The sequence below is a fragment of the Capra hircus genome, chromosome 8, assembly GCF_001704415.2.
Source record: "Capra hircus breed San Clemente chromosome 8, ASM170441v1, whole genome shotgun sequence".
NCBI lineage: Eukaryota > Metazoa > Chordata > Mammalia > Artiodactyla > Bovidae > Capra > Capra hircus.
The window spans coordinates 57,002,677-57,026,640 of record NC_030815.1 but is presented as its reverse complement, the minus strand read 5'-3'; the positions used below and the strand labels follow the sequence as shown (position 1 = coordinate 57,026,640).

Below are 23,964 nucleotides of genomic sequence, written 5' to 3'. Positions count from 1 at the left end.
GGGATTCTTCAGGCAAGAATACTGGAGTGGGTTGCCATTCCCTTCTCCATGGGATCTTCCTGACCCAGGAACCGAACCTGGGTCTCCTATATTGCAGGTGGGTTCTTACCATCTGAGCCATCAGGGAAGCTCTGATGGACCATGAGATAGGATTAATGGCTAGTAGTGCCTTGGGAGCAATTAAAACATAGGTTTTTATAATTTAGGGCTTCTGAGACTTTCTTGTGCATGCAAATCACCAGGGATCTTGTCAAAGTGCAGATTCTCATTTAGAAAGTCTGGAGTAAGGCCTGAGAATCTGAATTTCTAACAAGCTACAGTGCTGTTGGTGTAAGATAACCCATGATACAGTAAAGTTCTGAGTGCTCGAATGAGCAATGGGTAGTAATGTGGGTTGAAGTGGTGGTTCTTCTACTTGGTAATTGGATAATTCTGGGGAATGTACCTAACCTATGAAACCTTATATTCCTTACAAATAAGGTTGGAGTTATAACAATATCTACCTCAGAAGATCATTGTGATGGTTAAATGAAGTATTACTTAAGGATGCTCCGTGAGAGGCAGTCAAATGTAAGAAGAGTTGGGGTGGGTTTCTAAGACAGCTTACTGTTTCCTAAATTGCAAGAGTGGGATAATTTAGGGATCCTATTCTTGCAAGGATCTCCTTTGCCATCTGTCTGATGAGAAGATTTTTGGCTTCTGTATCTACAGTGATGGGAAGAATTCACTTGGAGGCCATTTTGTTTCTAGACTGCTCTGTTCATTTCAGAGATTTTTTTTTTTTTTTTTTGAGATAAAGTCAGCTCCAGCCACGTAGTCATAGGTCTATTGCCTGAGGCAACTCAGAAGGAGAAAAGTCTGCCCTCCCAACCCTCTTCCATTTTTCTGATACATCCAGAGTTTCACATTTAACCAAGCCTACTTATTCACAATTACTGTATTCTCTGTGGTCAATACCAACGACTTTGAGTGATAAGAGGTAAGTGGTTATAGTACATCTCCCACAACCTCATTACAATGAGACACTCAGACAGAAATAAACATACTTTTAAACAAGCATGCACAAAAACAATAATACAATCTACAGCAAACTCAAAACATTCTTGACTCTCAGTCTTTGTAAGGGCTCCAAGAGCACTTTGTATGAAGGTGTCACTCAGTAAACATAACATCGCAGTGGGAGGAATCATTTCATTTTCTAGGCTCTGAGGACCAGCAGGACACAGAGGTTGAGAGGTCTGTGCAAGGATGCTGTTCTGAAGAGTGTGGACTGTCAGGGTTTTATATCTTTTTTTCCTCCTACAAAGGGAGAAGGATTTAGATATAATCATGAAGTTGAATAATCCTTTGGTTGGTTGTTTATAAGGATCAGAACCTCCTCACTCAGTTTAGGTGAAAGAAGGTTTATGATCAGGAATGTTTCATAGAATTCAAGGGCAAAAATCACAGCTGAGGGTTATGAGAAACTGGAGCTGAAAGTGTAACCTTCAGTGACCAAGGAAGGCCTTGGTCACTTCCCACCTCAGGAAGTGAGGTATCATATGACCCTTCCCTGAAATTCACTTCACATTTTACTCTTTTATAGAACATGCCTTCCATTTAGTTTTCCAAAGACCCATCCTGCTGCTGCTGCTGCTAAGTCGCTTCAGTCGTGTCCAACTCTGTGCCACCCCATAGACAGCAGCCCACCAGACTCCCCCATCCCTGGGATTCTCCAGGCAAGAACACTGGAGTGGGTTGCCATTTCCTTCTCCAATGCATGAAAGTGAAAAGTGAAAGTGAAGTCACTCAGTCGTGTCTGACTCTTAGTGACCCCACGGTCTGCAGCCTACCAGGCTCCTCCATCCATGGGATTTTCCAGGCAAGAGTACTGGAGTGGCCCATCCTAGCCATCTTCAAACTACCTGCAGTCCCTGGGTCTGTGTTACTTTCAGACCAGGACACTCAGCTAAGCAATATGATTCCTATTTCAATTCCAAGTTTTGAGTATAGGAAGATTTGACACAAGATTTATACAACTTGAATCAGTTGTTTCTCCTTGCTCCAACCAGAAGCAGGTAGTGTAAAGTTACTTGAATAGCCATAGGACCAGCTCCCAGTTGGTAAGAACACAGGGCATAGGCAAGAAATTTGAATGCCATGCCTGCTCTGGCTTTGCCATCTAATCTGTTAGTCACTGAGACTGTTTTTTTAACCAAGAAATTCATTGAGCACCCATTTGATATATTCATCACAAGCAGTTGGTAAGTAGGAGTCAGGACTTTGGCAGAGAGTGGACTTCCTTGTTTGTCATGGATTGACTGCAGTTGATTACTGTTAGTAACCTTTGGAGGGGGCATAAATATACTGTCTGTATCCTTACCCACATTTTTCTGCTTTGTCTATAAAGTTCTAAGGAATGTTAGTGATATTTTCCTAGTCTTAAAGTCCTGTGGGGGAAAATGATCGTAGATCAACAGGTGTGAGCATCAGAAAGAGCATGTGGAACAACAGAATGAGCCTTGTTCTGAGAGTCGAAATCTCTTCTCTTTGATAGTTACTGTACAGTTAACCTTTTTACACTTCTTCTAGTCTAATCTTTATAAATAAAAAATTACAGTTTTTATTTCAAGTCTTCTTGTGAATACTCAATGAAAAAAATTATATGATGTTATTTGTGTCTTCTAAGGGAAAATGTTAAAGGACACTGAAGATTGAGTACAGTCTTGTTGAGGCTTCTTTCATGCGTTCCCCATATGTGGACTATGAAAATGAGATATGATAAAAGGTGTTGAAGAAATTATACTTCTTCCTGCAACCACATGTCTCCAAGGACAGATTCTTCCAGGGGTGGGGAGGGCAACATTCTATTTAACTTTTTGATCTTCCATATACTTTAGTTCGATTCAATCACTCAGTCATGTCTGACTCTTTGCATCCCCACGGACTGCAGCACGCCAGGCCTCCCTGTCCATCAACACCTGGAGTTTACTCAAACTCATGTCTATTGGGTCAGTGATGCTATCGATCTCATCCTCTGTCATCCCCTTCTACTCCCACCTTCAATCTTTCCCATCATCAGGGTCTTTTCCAAAGAGTCAGTTCTTCACATCACGTGAGCAAAGTATTAGAGTTTCAGCTTCAGCATCAGTCCATCCAGTGAATATTCAGGACTGATTCCCTTTAGGGTGGACTGGTTGGATCTCCTTGCAGTCCAAAGGACTCTCAAGAGTCTCTTCCAACACCACAGTTCAGGAGCATCAGTTCTTTGGTGCTCAGCTTTCTTTATAGTCCAATTCTCATATCCATACATGACTCCTGGAAAAACTATAGCTTTGACTAGACAGACCTTTGTCTGCAAAATAATGTCTCTGCTTTTTAATATGCTGTCTAGGTTGGTCATAGCTTTTCTTCCAAGGAGCAAGCAGCTTTTAATTTCATGGCTGCAGTTACCATCTGCAGTGATTTTGGAGCCCTCCAAAATAAAGTCTGTCACTGTTTCCATTGTTTCCCTGTCTATTTGCCATGAAGTGATGGGACCAAAGCCATGATTTTCATTTTCTGAATGTTGAGCTTTAAGCCAACTTTTTCACTCTCCTCTTTCACTTTCATCAATAAGCTCTTTAGTTCTTCTTTGTTCTCTGCCATAAGGGTGGTGCCATCTGCATATTTGAGGTTATTGAGATTTCTCACTGCAATCTGGATCCAGCCTGGGCTTCATCCAGTCCAGTGTTTCTCATGATGCATTCTGCATATTAGTTAAATAAACAGGGTGACAATATACAGCCTTGATGTACTCCTTTCCTGATGTGTAACCAGTCTGCTGTTCCATGTCCAGTTCTCACTGTTGCTTCTTGACCTGTAGACAGATTTCTTAAGAGGCAGATCAGGTGGTCTGGAATTCCCATCTCTAAGAATTTTCTACAGTTTGTTGTGATCTACACAGTCAAAGGCTTTGCCATAGTCAATAAAGCAAAAGTAGATGTTTTTCTGGAACTCTCTCACTTTTTTGATGATCCAGTGGATGTTGGTAATTTGATCTTTGGTTCCTCTGCCTTTTCAAAACCCAGCTTGAACATTTGGAAGTTCACAGTTCACATAGTGTTGAAGCCTGGCTTGGAGAATTTTGAGCATCACTTTGCTAGCATGTGAGATGAGTGAAATTGTGTGGTAGTTTGAGCATTCTTTGGCATTGCCTTTCTTTGGGATTGAAATAAAAACTGAACTTTTCTAGTCCTGTGGCCACTGCTGAGTTTTCCAAATTTACTGGCATATGGAGTGCAGCACTTTGACAGCATCATCTTTTAGGATATGAAATAGCTCAACTGGAATTCCATCACTTCCACCAGCTTTGCTTGTAGTGATGCTTCCTGAGGCCCACTTGACTTCCCATTCTAGGATGTCTGGCTCTAGTCAAGTGATCACACCATTGTGGTTATCTGGGTTGTGAAGATCTTTTTTGTATAGTTCTTCTGTGTATTCTTGCCACCTCTTTTTAATATCTTCTGCTTCTGTTAGACCCATATAATTTCTGTCCTTTATCAAGCCCATCTTTGCATGAAGTGTTCCCTTGGTATCTCTGATTTTCTTGAAGAGATCTGTAGTCTTTTCCATTCTATTGTTTTCTTCTATTTCTTTGGATTGATTACTGAGGAAGGCTTTCTTCTCTCTCTTTGCTATTCTTTGGAACTCTGCATTCAGATGGGTGTATTTTTGCTTTCTCCTTTGCCTTTTGCTTCTCTTCTTTTCCCAGCTATTTGTAAAGCCTCATGAGAGAATCATTCTGCCTCTTTGCATTTCTTTTTCTTGGGAATGGTCTTGCTCCCTGTCTCCTCTACAATGTCATGAACCTCTGTCCATAGTTCTTTAGGTATTCTGTCTATCAGATCTAATCCCTTGAATTTATTTTTCACTCCCACTGCATAATCATAATGGATTTGATTTAGGTCATACCTGAATGGTCTAGTGGTTTTCCCTACTTTCTTCAATTTAAGTCTGAATTTGGCAATAAGGAGTTCATGATCAGAGCCATAGTCAGCCCCTGGTCTTGTTTTTGCTGACTATATAGAGCTTCTCCATCTTTGGCTACAAAGAATAAAATCAATCTGATTTCAGTATTCCATATACTTAGCTTATAAATTGTGTGGAATTTTAATGTGAGCAAAAAAATGGTGTATTTTGGGTGAAGTGGGACTTCCAAAGAGTTGGAGAAAGGGGCTGTTGCAGTTGGGATGATTGTGATCGATTTTATGTGGTCAGAATCTCCCAGGGTCTTGGCCCAACTGCAAAGGAACAGATACTTAAATAGGTTCCTATTGTTGAATATTTCCCACATTTTGGAGTTTTCCCCTGTTCTCGAAAGACTGATAAAATTACCTTAAAGTGAGATGTTTCCATTACTTTCCCCGAATTGAAACTCTCACACCTTCAATCTTATACATATTATAGACAACAAAGACTGTTAGTTTAAATGTTACAAAAATTACATGCCATTTAAAGCAAGCACTTGGTCTTGAAGTGAGCTCCACTGCACTTAATACATCTTTTCTAGAGACATTTTTTTGTACAGAAAGCCAATTAAGTTTGTAAAATAATGTCAAGAAGATCTGCCTTATATGTCCTCTTGTTAATAGCCCTGCTGTTGTTCAGTTGCTCAGTCGTGTCCAACTCTTCACGACCCCATGGATGGTAGCACAGCAGGGGTCCCTATCCCTCACTATGTCCCAGAGTTTGCCCAAGTTAATAACCCTGCTAAATCCATTAAATTGTCTCTTCCACAGGAGTTACTGCTCCCAGGGATAGAATAGGAATTCATTCTGCTGCTGCTAAGTTACTTCAGTCGTGTCCGACTCTGTGAGACCCCATAGACGGCAGCCCACCAGGCTCTGCCCAACCTGGGATTCTCCAGGCAAGAACACTGGAGTGGGTTGCCATTTCCTTCTCCAATGCATGAAAGTGAAAAGTGAAAATGAAGTCGCTCAGTCGTGTCCGAATCCTAGTGACCCCATGGACCTGCAGCCTTCCAGGCTCCTCCGTCCATGGAATTTTCTAGGCAAGAGTACTGGAGTGGGGTGCCATTGCGTACTGCACATATGGAACTGTTGCTTTCAATACTGTCTTCCAGAATAGTTAGAGGCATATCAGCTGTCAATATAGCTGTTTGATAAAGCCATTTTCTTTGGTCAGTCCTTTCTAGAACTCCAGTAACTGAGCAGATTGTTACTGGATGGACCATCTTGAAAACCTGCCTGCGTCATTTGGAAAGGAAACATGTTTCAGTACTGACTTCAACAGAAACACAAAGTTTCTACATGAAAAGCTCTCGCTTTTAACTTGCACAGCCATAGGGAGACTGAGAGAGTGGCTGATTACTCTCAGAACTGGTAGAGCATTCAAAGGATATCTGTCCAAAAAGAGGTATGTGTGATGTCACCTGGGCTAGCCTTGTTTGGCATTCTATGGATTGAGTCCTTTACCCCTGCCCTCTGCTGCAAGCTTCAGAGCCTGGCACACAAGGTGTTTGTCCCAAGGTCTTCAGCCTTTTTAACAAACAGCAACTGAATAGAAGCGATATGCTAGAGGTGTGATGTTTTAAGATTCTTCCATGGCAGGTTTCAAAAAAACCTACTGAAACTGCCTTGTATTTGTTCAGATAAAGCTTGATATTATGTCACTTAGAGCCTGAAATCTCTGTAAAATCTTAACATAAGGTAAATTTTTTCCTTCAGCTTGTAAAGTCTACTTGGTGGGAGTGGCTTGGCTGCTCCAAGCATTCTTTTAGGACCTTGGGCTAAGGAAGTGCTGACATTGTCAACAGGAGACTTTTACTATCGTCCCTAGTGTTGCTTTTTAACTGGCCTATGAGGAAAGAGTGCTAGTGGAGAATCACAGGGGAGGTTTTATTGCCAATTCTGAAAGTACAGAACATCAATTCCTCTCCCATTTTACCATTTTATTATTCGAGGCCCGGTCACATGACCACAACTAACTGCAATGAATTCTGGGAATGTAATTTGTCTGTGTGACCTGAATGAAAGGGGCTGGCTTGGTAATATCTGGCCAGTTTGCCAACTAGCTTAAACCAAATAGTGTTTATGACAAGAGTGCAGGGGTTCTCACAGAATCCTAAGTCTTCAAGAAGGGAGTTGGTCTAGAAATCAGACAGTGCCCTCTGTTTCTTTCTTTTGCTCTTGATCTCTTTATTTCTGTGCCACTGGTTCAGTCCATTCTCTGTGTCTCTGTGTACTTTTAAAAGACTGCTCCTTTACCTGCAAGGCTGAAAATGGTTATTCCATAGCCCAGTTTTCACGTTATAGTCTTGGCTATCCAGAGCTTAACTGTTTTCTGAATTCCAATTCCAAATTTCTAGGCAAGAGAATTTGAATGGCCCAGGCTGCCTCAGTTCCAGCTAACTGAGGCCAGCAGTCAGGGACCCAAAGTACATACCTGGCTTCTAAATCCCCAGCCCACTACCACCGTGACCCTGAGAATGAGACAGTGTTCAGAAGTGGACGATTTTGAGCTGGATCACCCAAACTATCCATATATTTAAATGGCAAATTTCCGAAGTGACTCAGGAGTTTTCAGCCACAGTCTTTGCACTGCAAGAAGGCAAGAGAAAGTTCTCTTGCCTGAGTTCTGATATCCCCACTTCTCTCCTCTCTCACTCATATCATTGTGTTTGCCATTTTGCGACATTATATACATCCCAACTGAGGTAGTCATACCACCACTTCTCTATCTTTGAAAGGAAAGAGTCACCTTCATGTATACAAAATCACAACAGGCCTAGTTTTAATTTAAAGTGTTTTTCATTTTCTGAAACTTTCTATATAAGCTCTGTATGGTAGAGCTTCAAGGAGCTCTACCAGCTCTTTGAAGCCTATAAAACCAGTGACCTAAATATTAAACTGATGATGCATGCAAGGGAATAGAGAAGTTAAGGAGGATTTCTCTTATTCAGGAGTCTGTGATATTCTATCACTGTTATGGAATATTCTGTTTTAAGATTCATCATATTTTTAAGATGGAGGAAAATATATCTAGATATAAATCTGTCTCATTTTGGTTTTCTCTGTGGTCTTATGAAGTGCTTATTATAGGAAGGTAAATCAAGGCTTAGTTTGGTGATTCACTTAATGCCTTTGAACCTCCCTCATTTGTAAAATGGAGATAATAGTACATTACACAGGGATGCTGAGAAGATTAAATACAGTAATGAATGTTAAAAAGTGTACAGAGTCTTCAACAAATAAGCATGGAGTTAACGTATGACCCAGCAATTCCACTCTTAGATATGTGCTCAAGACTATAGAAAAATAGGTGTTGAAATAAAACCTTGCATGTGAATGTTTGTAGCAAGTCTGTTCACAACAGCCAAAAGAGGAAACAGCCCAAATGTCCATCAGGTGGTAAATAAATAAATGTGATATATCCATACAACAGAGTACTGTCCAGCAACAAAAATGAATGAAGTGCTGGTACATGATATGGCATGGATAAATCTTGAAAATATGCTAAATAAGAGGAGTCAGAAACAAAACAAAAACACCACATATTATTAATATATCACTTCTACTTCTGTTAAATATCCAGAATAGGAAAATCTATAGGGATATAAAGAAAATTCCGGGGTTTTAGGGTCTAGGAAGAGGGGGAATGGACAGTGTTTAATGGACAGAGGTTTCCATTTGGATTGATAAAATAGTTCTGAAACTAGATACTGTCCAATGTCTTGAAGGCACTTAATGCTACTACACTGTATACTTTAAAAAGGTCTGAATGGTAAATATTATGTTATTTCTATTTTATCACAATAAAAAATCATACCTTATGCCCCCAGCCCCATTTAAAAAAAAGCTTTGTAAGTGCTAAAGTGCTATATGAGATTAAATCACTCGGGATTTTTTTTTTCCTTTTATTAAGTGGCTGTCCTAGTCAGGTGACTCCAAGCACTTCATTACTCTGTGATACTTGTATTCTCAGTGACCTCTCAATACCTCAGTTAAGAACCAGTTCCAGTCTTTTAACTTAAGGTTTTTCTTCTCAATTCTATGAGGAAATAACCATCATAGTAATTTATTTAAGAAGGAAGCAAGGTAGATACATGCTGCCTCTATGTTTTTCAACGAATAAGAATCTTTCTTCAGCTGGTAGCTACCTGGCTTTCTGAAAAGTAATCTAAAGATTAGGTTGCAGAGTCAAAACGAACCAAGAAAGAAAAGGTCTGGGTTCTGGATTACAGTAGGCTTCATCAGTGCTGGTTACCCATTTCCAGTTCTCTTTCTTGTAGGCGAGTGGGGAGGCTGGACTCCCCAGCCCCCTCGGTGCCGAGGCAGAGTGATGTGACTAACTCTAACAGATGACATGGAGACATTTGAGAGACAGTGTGTCGCCTCCTGCTCTCTTTTCCTCTGCTGCAGTAACCCTTCCACAGGGTACAGAGGGGAATGGGAAAACCTTGCTAGTACAGGGATATCAATGGGAGTGATTTAGATTGATCTTTGAGCCTGAGAAGCAAAGAAGGAATCTGGCCATCTAGGACCAAACAGGATCTCTAGGGGAGAAGGCTTCCAGGAGATGCTAGTACCCACATTCATCTGTTTCCCCAGCCTCCTTGGAACATTCACCCATTAAAACCAGTCAGTTAGAGGTGGTACATTGCTAGATATGTCACTGGGGATCAAATAAAAAAACAGCACACAGCCCCTGCTGTCAGGAAGCACACAGTCCAATGGAAGGGACAAAAAAGGGAGCGATGCCTATAACACAGTGGGTAAGCATGGAAAGGTAAATCCAGAGAACAGTGAAGGACAAAGGTGGGCCCTGCAACCTGGGCGGATGAGCAGGGGATTAGGGAAGTCTCATAGAAAGAGATGGCTACTGAGCTGAGACTGGAATGGGTTGGACTATGAAGAATTTGGAAGAGAGGTTTTGTTCTCACTCTAGAGATAATATTAGAAGAATGTGGGGCTTGGGCATTTCAAAGTGGAAATCAATTCATTTTTCATCAGACATCCTTATATATGGTGGACACTCTAGTCTGTTGGGAGGGTAATTTTCTTGGTACTAACTTTAAGAGAGGGTAGAGCATCATGGTTATTAGTTCTCCTATGCAAGTGAAAGTGAAGTCGCTCTGTCGTGTCCGACTCTTTGCGACCCCATAGACGGTAGCCTACCAGGCTCCTCCATCCATGGGATTTTCCAGGCAAGAGTCCTGGAGTGGGGTGCCATTTCCTTCTCCAGAGAATCTTCCCGACCCAGGGACTGAACCCAGGTCTCTCTCATTGTAGGCAGACGCTTTCCCGTCTGAGCCACCAGGGAAGCCTAGACAAATCCTAACTTCAATGTTAGCTTAGTCTTATTTTCTCACTGTGTGATTTTGGGAAGATTATCTCTTTATGTCTCAGCTTTTGCTTGTTTGTTTTTTAAATCTGAAAATGTGGGTAGTAATTTGTTGTTGGGATTGAAGGTTAATCCCCAAAGCTTGGTAGCGTCGACAGTGACATGGTTAAAAGGATGACGGCAAGTTATTTAAAGACCTTAAGCAGCATGCTGACATGGTTTTACTGGAAAAGTACTTTCCAATTTCTAAATAACTGACCCTAAAGAAACATGGAGGACCCAAATTGCTTAGGAGGGAAGACTACAACTTCAGCCTAGCGGTGTTAAATGATTGCGGTCATTTCCTGGCTCCCACTGAAGAGGAAGCTTGTCAGTGGGGTACAAGGTATGCTTTGTAGATAGGAATATAGTGCTTCTCTTATAGGCCTCTGTCCTCATTTACCCTGTTCAGAAATTCATAGCCAGTTGAGTTACATTTATCCTCTGTCTTTGATCTTTGGTTTGACTAATAGGAACAGCCTTGGGACATGGTTCCAGACAAGGATTCTGAGCACACATTTCCTTCATGGGCCTATGGAGCCCTCTGCTTCTGTTCAGCCCTGAGAAGCACTTATGAAGAAGTGACATGGGGCAGGCATGTCGGTGCTCCTGGAGAGAATGCTTAAGGACAGAAACTGGTGCTTCTAAAACTTGTGTGCAGGCTGAGAACTGACTGTACTGAAATCTGAAATCTCTTCACCTTTGGGTATCAGACAGGCTACTGCAGTGGGCAGATGGGAGGGAGATTCTATACCTCAGACTGCCAGGGCTCAAGAAACTTCCCAAACTGTATAATCAAGCCCTTGAATAAGCTCTTAATGAGGCTGTCAGTCTGTAGACCACATACCTTGGCAGAAATTTGGACATTTTAAGTGGAAGGAATTAATCAAGATTTGTGGATCTGACGGTGGGGTCACTTGCCTCCTAAGGTTTGAAAAGGAAGGAGGAGCTGAAAGTGAGTATCTTTTGTGATACTTTGGTATCAAGGTAAATGGATATTAAAATATGGGACCCTCCCTGACAGCTTTAGCTGCTTTGCAGAGGGCTAAACTTATAGGATTGTGTGGTAATTAATGTCAAGAAGCTGTTATAAGTTAACATCATTCTGAAAAGCATGGGGTCTGAAAGGAGTGAGTATATTTCTGGGAAAGATATTTTTCAGGAGGTTTAGTGGGCTGAGGTGTTCTTTCCAGTGGTGCTTCATGATTGTCACATTATTCAAGTGGGGTCACTGCGCATCCACAAGTGTGAGGACAGTCAATTGCAGGACTGTTCTCTCCTGCCTGGTAGAGCCCTGGGGATAAGGACTATGCAATGTCTAGTGAATCCTAACTACACAAATGTGTCCCAGGTTGATTGTGACGGTGATCCTCGCAAAATAGATGACAGAGGTGTGTATCCTTCAGTCTTCAGTGTTCTTATGTTCTAATTTCTAAAAGGGAAAAACAAAAGAATCCAGTCAGTGACAGAAAGAAGTTCTGTGTTTACATTTTCAAGTTAACTAAGAATGAAGTTAATGAGATGATTAGATGGCATAACCAACTCAGTGGACAATAGTTTGAACAAGCTCTGAGAGATGCTGAAGGAGAGGGAAGCCTGGTGTGCTCCAGTCCACGGGGTCGCAAAGAGTTGGACGTGACTGAACAACAAGCAGTAAGTAACACTTTCTTTTTAGAACTCTCTAAAATTTTCTTTAACTCTTCTTTCTTCCCAGCCCCCATTTGGCCTTACCCTTCTTTCTTCTTTCTTCCCAGCCCCCTTTGGCCTTACCCTTCAGTGACTTCTTAATGAGGAGAAAAACGCCTAGTCCAGTCTCTGCCTCCTGCCTTCCTTAGTGCCCAAATCCATAATTACCCTGTTTTTTTCTCCCTCTTCTTTACCAAAGCTCTGGCAGTAGATATTCTGGGCACACGTGCAGACCCCATTTTCAGTATATGCATGCTCCCTGCTGCTTCCAGTGCTAAGACTAAAGGTTAACATCAATCACCTTTCTCTAGGGAACTGCCTATCCGATGCCCAGAACCCTGGGGATGACACTGTCTCCACCTGAAGCTGATGACTCACTGGTAGTACAGAACCGCTCCTCCTGGCTCCATGGCAGGGCAGTGCTGGATTTGGCCATAACTGGTCATTACCTGAAAGCCTTTCTTCTGTTGCCTATTATCACAGGTGTCTAAGACTCTCAACTGTTTTCAGGAACTCAACTAAACAACTCTGTTGCCCAACTGGAGCTTTTCAGAGTACTTATCTCAGGAAAGTGATTTCACATAAATGAGAGTTCCCAGTTCACTTTCAAAGAAGGCCCTTATTAGCAGCTGGTCCTCCCTAATTGGTGAAATTTCACTTATTACAACAATAGACTGGACATTTTTAGACAGTGAGGGAGATAATTCTCATGGGAATTGTTATTGATTCTACTTCTCTGTTTAGAGCAACCCATTATATGCTTTGTTAAGGCCACAAAATGGTTGATGCCATGAGTATACATGTCATAAAAACTTTAAAAAGAAAAGAATTATTAAAATACACAAGAGGATGTAGTTATGAGGACTTATTATCCTTTAAAACCCTAGGACAGATTTACGCTCACTGTGTAATAGAGGTGGTCTTGCTCCCAGCGGAGGTTTCGGTGGGGTTTCCTGTCAGTCTCTCGTACTCTGCACTTTGGAAGTCATGTGGAGCGTGGCAGAGTTACTATTGGTTGTTCAATGGAAAACGACAATGGCCCCAAATAGGAATGAGAAATATGACATATGACAAAACACACTGTGCCAGTTAAGTAACAGTTTTCACATAGACAAATGTAGTTTTCAGTGTTATGGTCAGTGTTGAAGCATGCACTTTTTACAACACAAGAAACTTAGATAAACCGTATGGATATGATAGTTCATCATTAAATTGGATGATTGAGGGAATCTTCCTTTTTTCCTTTGTTAGACAAAAGAACAGAATTATTAAAAAGATGCAAATAGAAGGCTAAACAGTAAAATCAGAAAACTTTCTTGCCTTTTACTCCCTATTTCTACTCTGATTTTCCAGAGACAAGCACCATTTGCTGTACACTTTATATATCCTTCCAAATATTATCCTTAATACTCAGAAGTAAATAATCATATATATTTTCATATTACCATAAAACACATTATAGATTTATTTAAATCTCTAAATGGAATCGTTGTAATTTTGTTCAACAATAATTCTTTCTCTACTTAGTACTATGTATCTTTGTCCTATGTTAGTACATACAGACCTACCAACTTATATTTAAAATTGCTGCATACAGTATCTTATTTTATTTTATTTTTTTCATATCAGAGGAAATATATTCTCACAACCCTTCTTCCTGCCACTTCCTTAATTTCTATTTTAAAGTAATATTTCATTATTTAACTCTTTGAAAGGGGGGGGTTACTGATTTACGTTTCTCTTAAGGTCTTTAGGAATAGGAAAGTGGTTATTGGCTTACTTAATTAAAATCTTGGTCATATTTCTGGAGAGAGTCAGCACAGAAGCCAAATTACCAACCTATAAATGTTTGTTCTTCATTGCAAAACACCGAATGATACTCAAAGGGGTTTGATTTTGTGTTTTATTTTTTAAAAAAATAATATTCTCTAATAATCCAAATTGAAGGTCAATATTTACCTCTACTGTGCTGTATTCTGGAAAATTTGAGGAAGAAGTAAGAACTTTAGAGTCGGACTAGATCCAACTCTAAATCCTGGTTTTGTCTATTTTGAACTATATGATCTTGGCAAATTATTTAAACCCCTTTATCCTCAGTCCTCTTCTTTGTAAAGTGGAAACAACAATCCTTAACTCATTAGATTGTATTTACTATGAAATGAAACACTATCTATGACAATAGGATAATGTCTAATTGTTGGTGTTCAGTAGTTTTAATTAACATTTATATGTGATGGAAAAATGAAGTTGTTGATATATAATGTTTTTTACTTACCAAAAGGCAATTTCATATAGTTTTACCTAATATATATGTTTATGTAACATCTCATTGTCATTCTCTTCAAAGAATATTCATTGAGTAGACAATATTCTTAGATACATTCTTGAATGGCTACTTAAAAGGCTAAATGGTCAATATAAAACATGACCTTATGAGACATTATAATATGGGGAAATTTTCACTGAGATAATTAGGGATGACTTAATGAAGGTATGAGATCTGATACTGACTTTGAAAGATGGGTAGATGATGGAGAAGCAATAGAATATTCCAAAAGTTCTGACTGAGCTCTCTCTTTCATAGATAGATGAGTGACATAGTAAACATTTAGACTTTAGAGTTTAATTTTTAGATGGGACCATTTATTTATACCATTTATTTATTTCAACCATTTCATATTATAGATAAGGGAAGAGGCCTGTAGGGTTTACGTGACTAGCCAAACATCATAAAATTGGTTAGCTACAAAACTGGTAGGCTTCCCTGGTGGCTCAGAGGGTAAAGAATTCACCTTTAGTGTAAGAGAGCTGGGTTCAATCCCTGTGTCGGGAAGATCTCCTGGAGAAGGGAATGTCTACCTACTCCGGTATTCTTGCCTGGAGAATTCCATGGACAGATGAGCCTGGCAGACTATAGTCCATGGGGTCACAAAGAGTTGGACGCAACTGAGCTACTATTACACACACACACACACACACACACACACGCACAACTACTAGTAAAAGGTAACAGGTACTATTATTACTCACAAACAAGAAATGGAGATAGTTTTAGAGTTATGAACAAATGCTCATCAAGATTATTTTTAAAACCTTGAAGAGGTATATTTAAAAAACACTGCCTGTGGAATCAATCTTTTGATGAACATGCGCTGTGATGATTGAGAACAAATAAGACATGTTGATGGAAGTAAAGGATACAGAAGGAAATGGCAAGCATTTGAACAAAAATTAATATATGCCCAGGGCCTATGCAAACCATTGAATGACAAACACAAGCAGGCTTTACAGAGACCATGTAAATGAGGGACCAGGGCTGAGAGTAATCAAGGTTGAGCAACAGGCATATGTAAGAGATAAAACATTTGGGACAGAGGCTGGAAAAGATTCCAGAATAAATTTAGAGAGTGTACAAAAGCTCAGGCAAATCAAAAGTAGAAAATAAAAGGATGATTGCACAAGAGGATTGATAATAAGATGTGTTTCAAGTACATGGAAACAAGATGTCTGTACAGAAGGCAAGAACCTCTCACAGGTGGAAAAGGTAATTTATTGAGATAAGAGGTAGAATTTCTGAACAAGATGATTTTCCTAAGCATTAGTGATGTCAGGAGTGGACATACCTAGGAGGAAAAAACCAGAAAAATTTGGCTAGTATTAGCATAGCTGGAAAAGAAATGGATTGAGAATTTTGGTGACTTATTTAAGGCAGGAATGGAGCATGATTGCTGTCGGGAAATCTAGCAGACTTTGTGATACTGAGTTGGTTGTTGAACTTCTCAAGACCTCTGATTTCTTAGCGTAATTAAAGGACCTGAATAAAATCAGCTTCAAGACAGCTTTACTCAAAGTGTGGCCCATGGAACAGCAGGTCCAATATTATTTGTTACCAGTCTGTGGAAAAATTAGTAGAGACTTTAGAGAATGTTTAGCAGCTTTTATAGCAATTTGACTTTGTTGCAACATCTAAGCATGTGATTTTGTATTATACAGATTATTGGTCTGCAATGAACTTGAAATTGAAAAAAAAAAAGTCTTTCACTGTGGATAACCTGAAAATTGTTGTTATAAAGTTTTTTGATACTAAAGTTATAATTATATATATATATTCAGCGATTGAAATTTCCCTGGATATGGGTAGGTCTGATTCATCCCTGTATCAGCTTTCTAGGGCTGCCGTAATAAAATGCCACAAACTTGGTGACTCAAACGCGAAATTTATTTTCACACTTTTAGATACTGAAAGTTCAGAACTGAGGTGTTGGTAGGTTTAGTTCCTCCTGTCTTCTCTTCGTGGCTTACAAGTGGCAGCCTTCTCGCTGTGTGCTCCCATCTTTCTTCTGTGCCTGGCATCACGTTGTCTCCATGTGCTCCAGTCTTAAGGATTCCAGTTGGATCGGGTTTGGGTCCACCTTTAAAGGCCTCATTTTAACTTAATCATCTCTTCAAAGGTCTTATCTACAAATAGTTACATGCCAGGATACTAGGCATTAGGGCTTCAACATGTGAATTTGGGAAAAACAATTCAGTCCTTAACCTTGCTAAAGAAAGCTGTTTTTTTCAAGGCATTATTTTATGACAAGGTAACCAACTGATGGGTATTTTAGAATTGGTTTGTATGTTTGTTTTTGCCAAATGACCAAAAACACATGAATTAGTTATGATATGTTTTCATTTTATTTTAATGTATATACATTTTCCCCTAAAATGATGCCCTTATTTCAATAAATTAAGATCAAAGTAAATAAATTTCAGTTATCCAAATCTCAGAAGTGTTTGAATGAACAAACAGCAGAATTATAACATAATTCAATAAACCTATGAACCTTCCTACATTTCTGAACTGTCACTTTAAAAAAAGTAAATCAAGTCACACTAAACTCTCAGAAACTTAATAGGACATAAATCAATTTTTACTTAGGCACAACTGAAAAAATTGATGCATTTGATTTTTTTCCACAGCTCTGATCATATACAAGTTTGCCAGTGTTCTGTTATTCAGATTCCCTGTATCCTGTCATCTTTTCCCTTTAATTTAAATCAGTCTTTGGGCATAATGCAGATTAATTCCTTGGGTTAAAGTTTTAGAATTACAGCTACTGGGTGAACAAATAGAGTATTTCTGAGGTTCTTCTTATCTGCTGCTAAATTGCTGTTCTACATCAGAAGTACGAATCACCCTTGCCACTAGTAGTGTGGAAGAATATTTGTTTTGCTGTATTCTTTCCAGAATTTGATTATTAAGCAAAATCTTCTGTAAGTTTGAAAGAAGAAATGTGATATGTTATTCTCCTTCATATATTTTCTTACTACAGATGAAGTTGCACCATTTTTCAGGTTATTGGCCACCTGTATTTGTGAACTGCTGTTGAGCATAATATACTTTGAAAGAGAGAAAAGGGCATACTGGCCTACAATGATGTCACCTCGCATTGAGAAGTGAGCATACATTTAAAGTACCACGCAACTTTGCAAACTTGTTTTCATTTTTCCTTTTCCTCCCCAACTTTTCCTGCTTTCTGTTAGTCTATTAACTAACTTCTCTGTGTTTGCCTGTGGAGGTCCTAGAATTCAGTGTGCTGAGAAACTCATGACAGAGTTCAGTACCCACTCTATCTTCAGTCTAGATCCAAAAGGAAACAAACCTCTTAAGTTCATCAGAAAGAATATGAACTGAATCTGAAAGTTTCACTTTGCACAAATCTTACTGTACAGTGGAGATAATACATCTCTATATTAATAATTTTGCTCATTAAGAAACAGACGTGGAGGCCCAGAAACTGAGGACCAAGGCTGAAACGTACCTTGATTTTTGTTGGTTTCATATACATTTTGCCTGCTGTTGCTGCTGCTAAATTGCTTCAGTCGTGTCCGACTCTCTGCGACCCCATAGATGGCAGCCCACCAGGCTCCCCTGTCCCTGGGATTCTCCAGGCAAGAATACTGGAGTGGGTTGCCATTTCCTTCTCCAATGCATGAAAATGAAAAGTGAAAGTAAAGTCACTCAGTCGTGTCTGACTCTTAGCGACCCCATGGACTGCAGCCCACCAGGCTCCTCCATCCATGGGATTTTCCGGGCAAGAGAACTGGAGTGGGGTGCCATTGCCTTCTCTGACTTATTTAAATAAGAGACAGTAAATTCACAGACCTCTGCCTGAATTAGGGTTATAAATATTTTCAGACAGCAAGGTTTTCATTTTTAACATTTTTTATTGTAAAATATGCAAAATATAAAATTTACCACTGTGAACATTTTTAAGTGTGGCGGAATTCAGTGTGTTCATACTGTTGTGCAGCCGTCACCGCATTCATTTCTATAAGATTTTTTATGATGCAAAACTGAAACAATAACTCCTAATTCCCCACCCCCTCAACCCCTTGTGAGCTACCATTCCAATTTCTGTCTCTGTACTATTGACTACTTTAGGAAACTCATGTAAGTGGAGTCATATAGTGTCATTTTTGTGATGCCTTATTTCAATTAGCATAAAGTCCTCAGGGTTCATCGATGCTGTAGCATATGTCAGAATTTCCTTCTCTTTTATGACTGAATAATATTACATTTTGCTTAATTCAGTCTTATGGCAGGGAACACCTTGATTCCTTCCATGTTTTAGCTATTATGAATAATGCTGCTATGAATATTGGTGTTCAAATATTAGTATCTCTTTGAGACTCTGCTTTCAAGTTTGGATATATACTAAGAAGTAGAATCACTAGATCATATTTTCAGTTTTTTAAGAAACTGTCATACTGGTTTCCACAGCTGCTGTCTCATTTTACATTCCTACCAACCATGTCCAAGGTTCCAATTTCTCTACATTTGTTATTTCAGCTTTTCTTCTTAAAGTAGATATCCTAGTGGTTGCGAGGTAGTATCTCACTGTGGTTTTGATATGATTTTCCCAATGACCAGTGATTTGAACATTTTTTTCGTGCATGTGCTTATTTTCCATTCATATATCTTCTTTAGAGAAATGTCTATTCAAGCCCTTTGCCCATTTTTGAATTGAATTCTTTTTTTTTTTTTTTTTTTGCTGATGATTTAGGAGTTCTCTATATACTCTGGTTATTAATCTCTTCTCAGGTATATGAAAATATGTTTTCTTATTCTGTGGGTTACTTTTTCACTCTGATAATACCCTCTGAATACAAAAAAATTTTTAAAAAATTCATGAAATCCAATTTGTCTGTTTTTTCTTGTGTTGCTTATGCCTTTGATATCATATTCAAAATTTTTTTTCTTAAATTCAGTGTTCTGAAGCATCTGCCTTAAACCTTCTAAGTGTTTTAGTTCTTATGTTTGAGTATTTGACCCATTTTGAGTTAAGTTCTGTATTTGGGGTTATGTGAAGTTCAACTTCATGCTTTTGCATGAGGATATTCAGTTTTTACAGCACCACTTGTTAAAAAGGGGCTTCTCTGATAGCTTAGTTGATAAAGAATCTGCTTGCAATGAGGGAGACCTGGGTTCGACCTCTGGGTTGGAAGATACCCTGGAGAAGGGAAGGGCTACCCACTCCAATACTCTGGATTGGAGAATTACATGGACTGTAGTCCATGGGTTCATAAAGAGTTGGGACATGACTGAGCGACTTTCACTTGTTAAAAAGATTGTCTTTACCTGCACTGGATGTCTTTGGCACTCTTGTGAAAAATAGTTTGCACATATATGCAAATATTTGTTTCTGGGCCTAGTTGTAAGCAGTTAGTGGTCTTTTAGTTAAAAACTTCTGTGTGTACCCTCACATGTCACAAAAGAGCAAAAGAGCTGTTTGCAGATTTATAAACTATCAATTATTAATATTTCTCTAGTGGTTGAAGTTGTCTGATATATTTTTTCTTCTGCCATGTAAACTGAAATGGTCGCTAGATTTCTTAGTGTTAAAAATAGTCAGTTTCAATAAATGCTGGAGAGGGTGTGGAGAAAAAGGAACCCTCTTACGCTGTTGGTGGGAATGCAAACTAGTACAGCCACTATGGAGAACAGTGTGGAGATTCCTTAAAAAACTGGAAATAGAACTGCCTTATGACCCAGCAATCCCACTGCTGGGCATACACACCAAGGAAACCAGAATTGAAAGAGACACATGTAGCCCAGTGTTCATTGCAGCACTGTTTACAATAGCCAGGATATGGAAGCAACCTGGATGTCCGTTGGCAGACAAATAGATGAAAGCTGTGGTACATATACACATGGAATATTACTCAGCTATTAAAAAGAATGCATTTGAATCAGTTCTAATGAGGTAGATGAAACTGGAGCCTATTATTCAGAGCAAAGTAAGTCAGAAAGGAAAACACCAATACAGTATATTAATGCATATATATGGAATTTAAAAAGATGGTAACGATGACCCTACATGAGAGACAGCAAAAGAGACACAGATGTAAAGAACAGACTTTTGGACTCTGTGGGAGAAGGCGAGGGTGGGATGATTTGAGAGAAGAGCATCATATGTGAAATAGATTGCCAGCCCAGGTTCGATGCATGAGACAGGGTGCTCAGGGCTGGTGCACTGGGATGACTCTGAGTGATGAGATGGGGAGGGAGGTTGGAAGGAGGGTCAGGATGGGGAACCCATGGCTGATTCATGTGAATGTATGGCAAAAACCACCACAATGTTTTAAAGTAATTGTTGCTGCTGCTGCCGCTAAGTCGCTTCAGTCATGTCCAACTCTGTGAGACCCCATAGATGGCAGCCCACCAGGCTCCCCTGTCCCTGGGATTCTCCAGGCAAGAACACTGGAGTGGGTTGACATTTCTTTCTCCAATGCATGAAAGTGAAGAGTGAAAGTGAAGTTGCTCAGTCGTATCCGACTCTTCACAACCCCATGAACTGCAGCTTATCAGGCTCCTCCGTCCATGGGATTTTCCAGGCAACAGTACTGGAGTGAGTTGCCACTGCCACCTCCAATTAAAATAATTTTTTTAAAATCTTAAAAATAAAATCAGTTTCCTTAAAAAGTCAATATCTTATTGTCAGGCAGGCCGGACAGCTCAGTGAGTTGCATAGCACCAGGGACCTGAGTCATGTTTCCTGTTAGCTGGGAAGAAAAAACAGCATTCCTTGACCAAATTAGGAAGACTTCCCATACACACCAACCAGAAAGAGACAGGACATGTGCTCATCCTGTCTAGCCAATCATGTAACGCCAGCTACTCCTGTAACTGAGACAAAGAACTGACTGTATATAAATCGCCATATTCCTTTGCTCGGGGTCCCTGTCGGATTCTGCTGTGTCGGATGAGACTGGGACCCTAGCGCGCTAGAAATAAACTCCCTTCCTGCCTTTTTGCATTACTGTGGAGGACTTGCTTTCTCTTAGTCAGTTTGGAGATACGGGCTCGGTGCATAACATTTGGGGGCTCATCCGGGATCTCCGTCCCACTGGGGGGGAACAACTCTCCTGGTAGAAGGGGGCCACCTTGTTAAGAGGTAAGAGTTCTGAGCACCGGTGCTAACGTAGCAGAGGCCTAGATTAAGTCCGGGGCCCAGTATTGTGCTGGGGAGGCATCTAGGTGTAAAGTGAAGAGGCAAGTCCAGCGTAAGGCCGGGTCCCTGGTAGCGTACCGGGAGGGCAGCTGGTGTGGAGGACTTCCTGACGGTAAGACGCTTGCAAGCACAGAAGGGGTTACAAGTGCTGTAGAGAGGACTGAAGTAATATTGGAGTTGGAGTCTGTTTGTAGTGTTGTTTTCGTGTCTCAGTGTGCCGGCACTGTCTGTCTGTGTGAGTCTCGCTGTTGCTGTTAGTGTTCTCTGTACCCATGGGGCAATCTACTTCTACTCTGCTATCTCTGATGACCGACCATTTTTCTGATTTCAAGTCTAGAGCTCAGAATCTTTCGTTACTGGTGAAGAAGAGCAAATTGGTGACTTTCTGTTCCGCCAAGTGGCCCACCTTTGACGTTGGATGGCCACCAGAGGGAACCTTCAATCCCCAGATTGTCCAAGCAGTTAAAGAGTGGGTATTTGCTCCTAGTCCTGCCGGACACCCTGATCAGACTCCCTACATCCTAGTCTGGCAGGATCTAGTGAGGAATCCGCTGGAATGGCTTAAACCTTTTGTTCTTGCTCCTCCAAACCCCCTAAACCTCCCCGTCCCTCTTCCCCAACCCCAACCTCGCCAAACCCACAGGTATTAGTCATGAAGGCTTCCGAAGAAAAAGAAGGAAAAAAGGACGACAATCAACCAAAGCTGGTCTTCCAGGAATCTTCTCTGTATCCTAATCTGATAGATCTGGAGACCAAATTGTTCCCACCCCTGTATGTGGATCCACATCCACCCTTGCTTCCACAGGTTCCACAAGTTTCATCGGGAGAAGCCCGGAGGAGGGCGGAGCCCTCGGCTTCTCCTAGGGAAGAGCAAGGGAAATGGCCAGTGCAGCGGAAGAAGAAGGCCCAGAAATTCCCTCCTCCACTGTTCAAGCGTTTCCAGTCTGGGCGGGGCCAGCCAGAGAGGGCGGGGAACGGACATATCAGTACTGGCCCTTTTCCACTAGTGATTTGTGCAATTGGAAAACTCAGACTCCCTCTTTCTCTGAAAAACCGCAGGGTCTTATTGATCTTTTAGAATCTATCCTCTTTACTCACAACCCCACTTGGGATGATTGTCAGCAACTGTTACAGGTGCTTTTCGCTACAGAGGAGCGCGAGCGAATCCTGTTAGAAGCTCGGAAGAACATGCCGGGGGTAGATGGGAGGCCCACATTACAGCCTAACCTCATTGAGGAGGGGTTCTCCTTGGTGCGACCCAACTGGGACTTCGAACGCGCTGAAGGTAGGGAGCGTCTCCAAATGTACCGCCAGATCCTTATGGCCAGCCTTAGAGCGGCCGCCAGAAAGCCAACTAATTTGGCCAAGGTAAATTCAGTGAGGCAAGAGCCAAATGAGAGCCCGGCAGCCTTCCTTGAAAGGATAATGGAAGCTTTAGACAGTGTACTCCTATGGACCCACAGGCAGATGAGTCTCGAGCAGCAGTTATGCTAGCATTTGTGAATCAGGCAGCCCCCGATATTAGGAGAAAGTTACAAAAGATAGAGAGGCTGGGTGAACAGTCCCTGCAAGATCTAGTGAGGGCAGCAGAGAGAGTTTTCAATCATAGAGAGACCCCAGAGGAGAGAGAGGATCGCATTAGAAGGGCAGAAAGAGAACTTAGAGCTGAAGAAAACCATAAGAACCAAAAAGAGCTGGCTCAGATATTTTTCGCCGGAGTTGAAAACAAAAATAGGTTCCAAAAAGGGAAAAAGCTAGACTCAAAGACTGAGGAAAAACCTGCAAGGCATAAGCTTGAAAACAACCAATGTGCATTTTGTAAGGAGATTGGACATTGGAAAGATAAATGCCCCAAGAAAAACCTAAAAGAGGGGCCCCAAAATCCCAAGAACGAGACTCCCTCTCCAGACAGTCATATCCTCTACGCGGGTGAGGATAGGGACTAGGGGGGTCAGGGCTTGATGCCCCTCCCCGAGTCCTGGGTAACTATAAATGTGGAGGGGAAACTGGTTGGCTTCATGGTGGATTTGGGAGCTCAATACTCAGTCTTAAACCAAAGAGATGGACCCATGTCTAAGAAAAGTAGCTGGGTGCAGGGAGCAACCAGGACTAAGCGATATGGATGGACTACAAAACGGCATGTGAACTTGGGGGCCCACCAAGTGACCCATTCCTTTCTGGTGATACCTGAGTGTCCAGCGCCCTTGCTGGGAAGAGATTTACTGTCTAAAGTAAATGCCCAAATTCATTTCGACCACGGGCAAGTGTCAGTTTTAGATGGAACCGGGCATCCTCTTCAGGTCTTGTCTCTGGCATTAAAGGATGAATACAGACTGTACTTGCCAGAGGCCCCAGCGACAATAAGTCCCGAAGTACAGCCATGGGTTCAGAGATACCCTCAGGCCTGGGCTGAAACAGC

At 40.8% G+C, this 23,964-nt stretch overlaps 1 protein-coding gene across 1 annotated transcript; it reads left to right on the top strand.

The window, feature by feature from the left end:
- On the top strand, nt 22,425-23,455 carry LOC108636600 (the record flags this gene model as incomplete). The annotated part of the gene is given in 2 exon segments (XM_018052769.1): nt 22,425-22,974; nt 22,977-23,455. Coding segments are annotated over 2 exon segments (1,029 nt in total), but the record flags the coding sequence as incomplete, so codon positions are not given.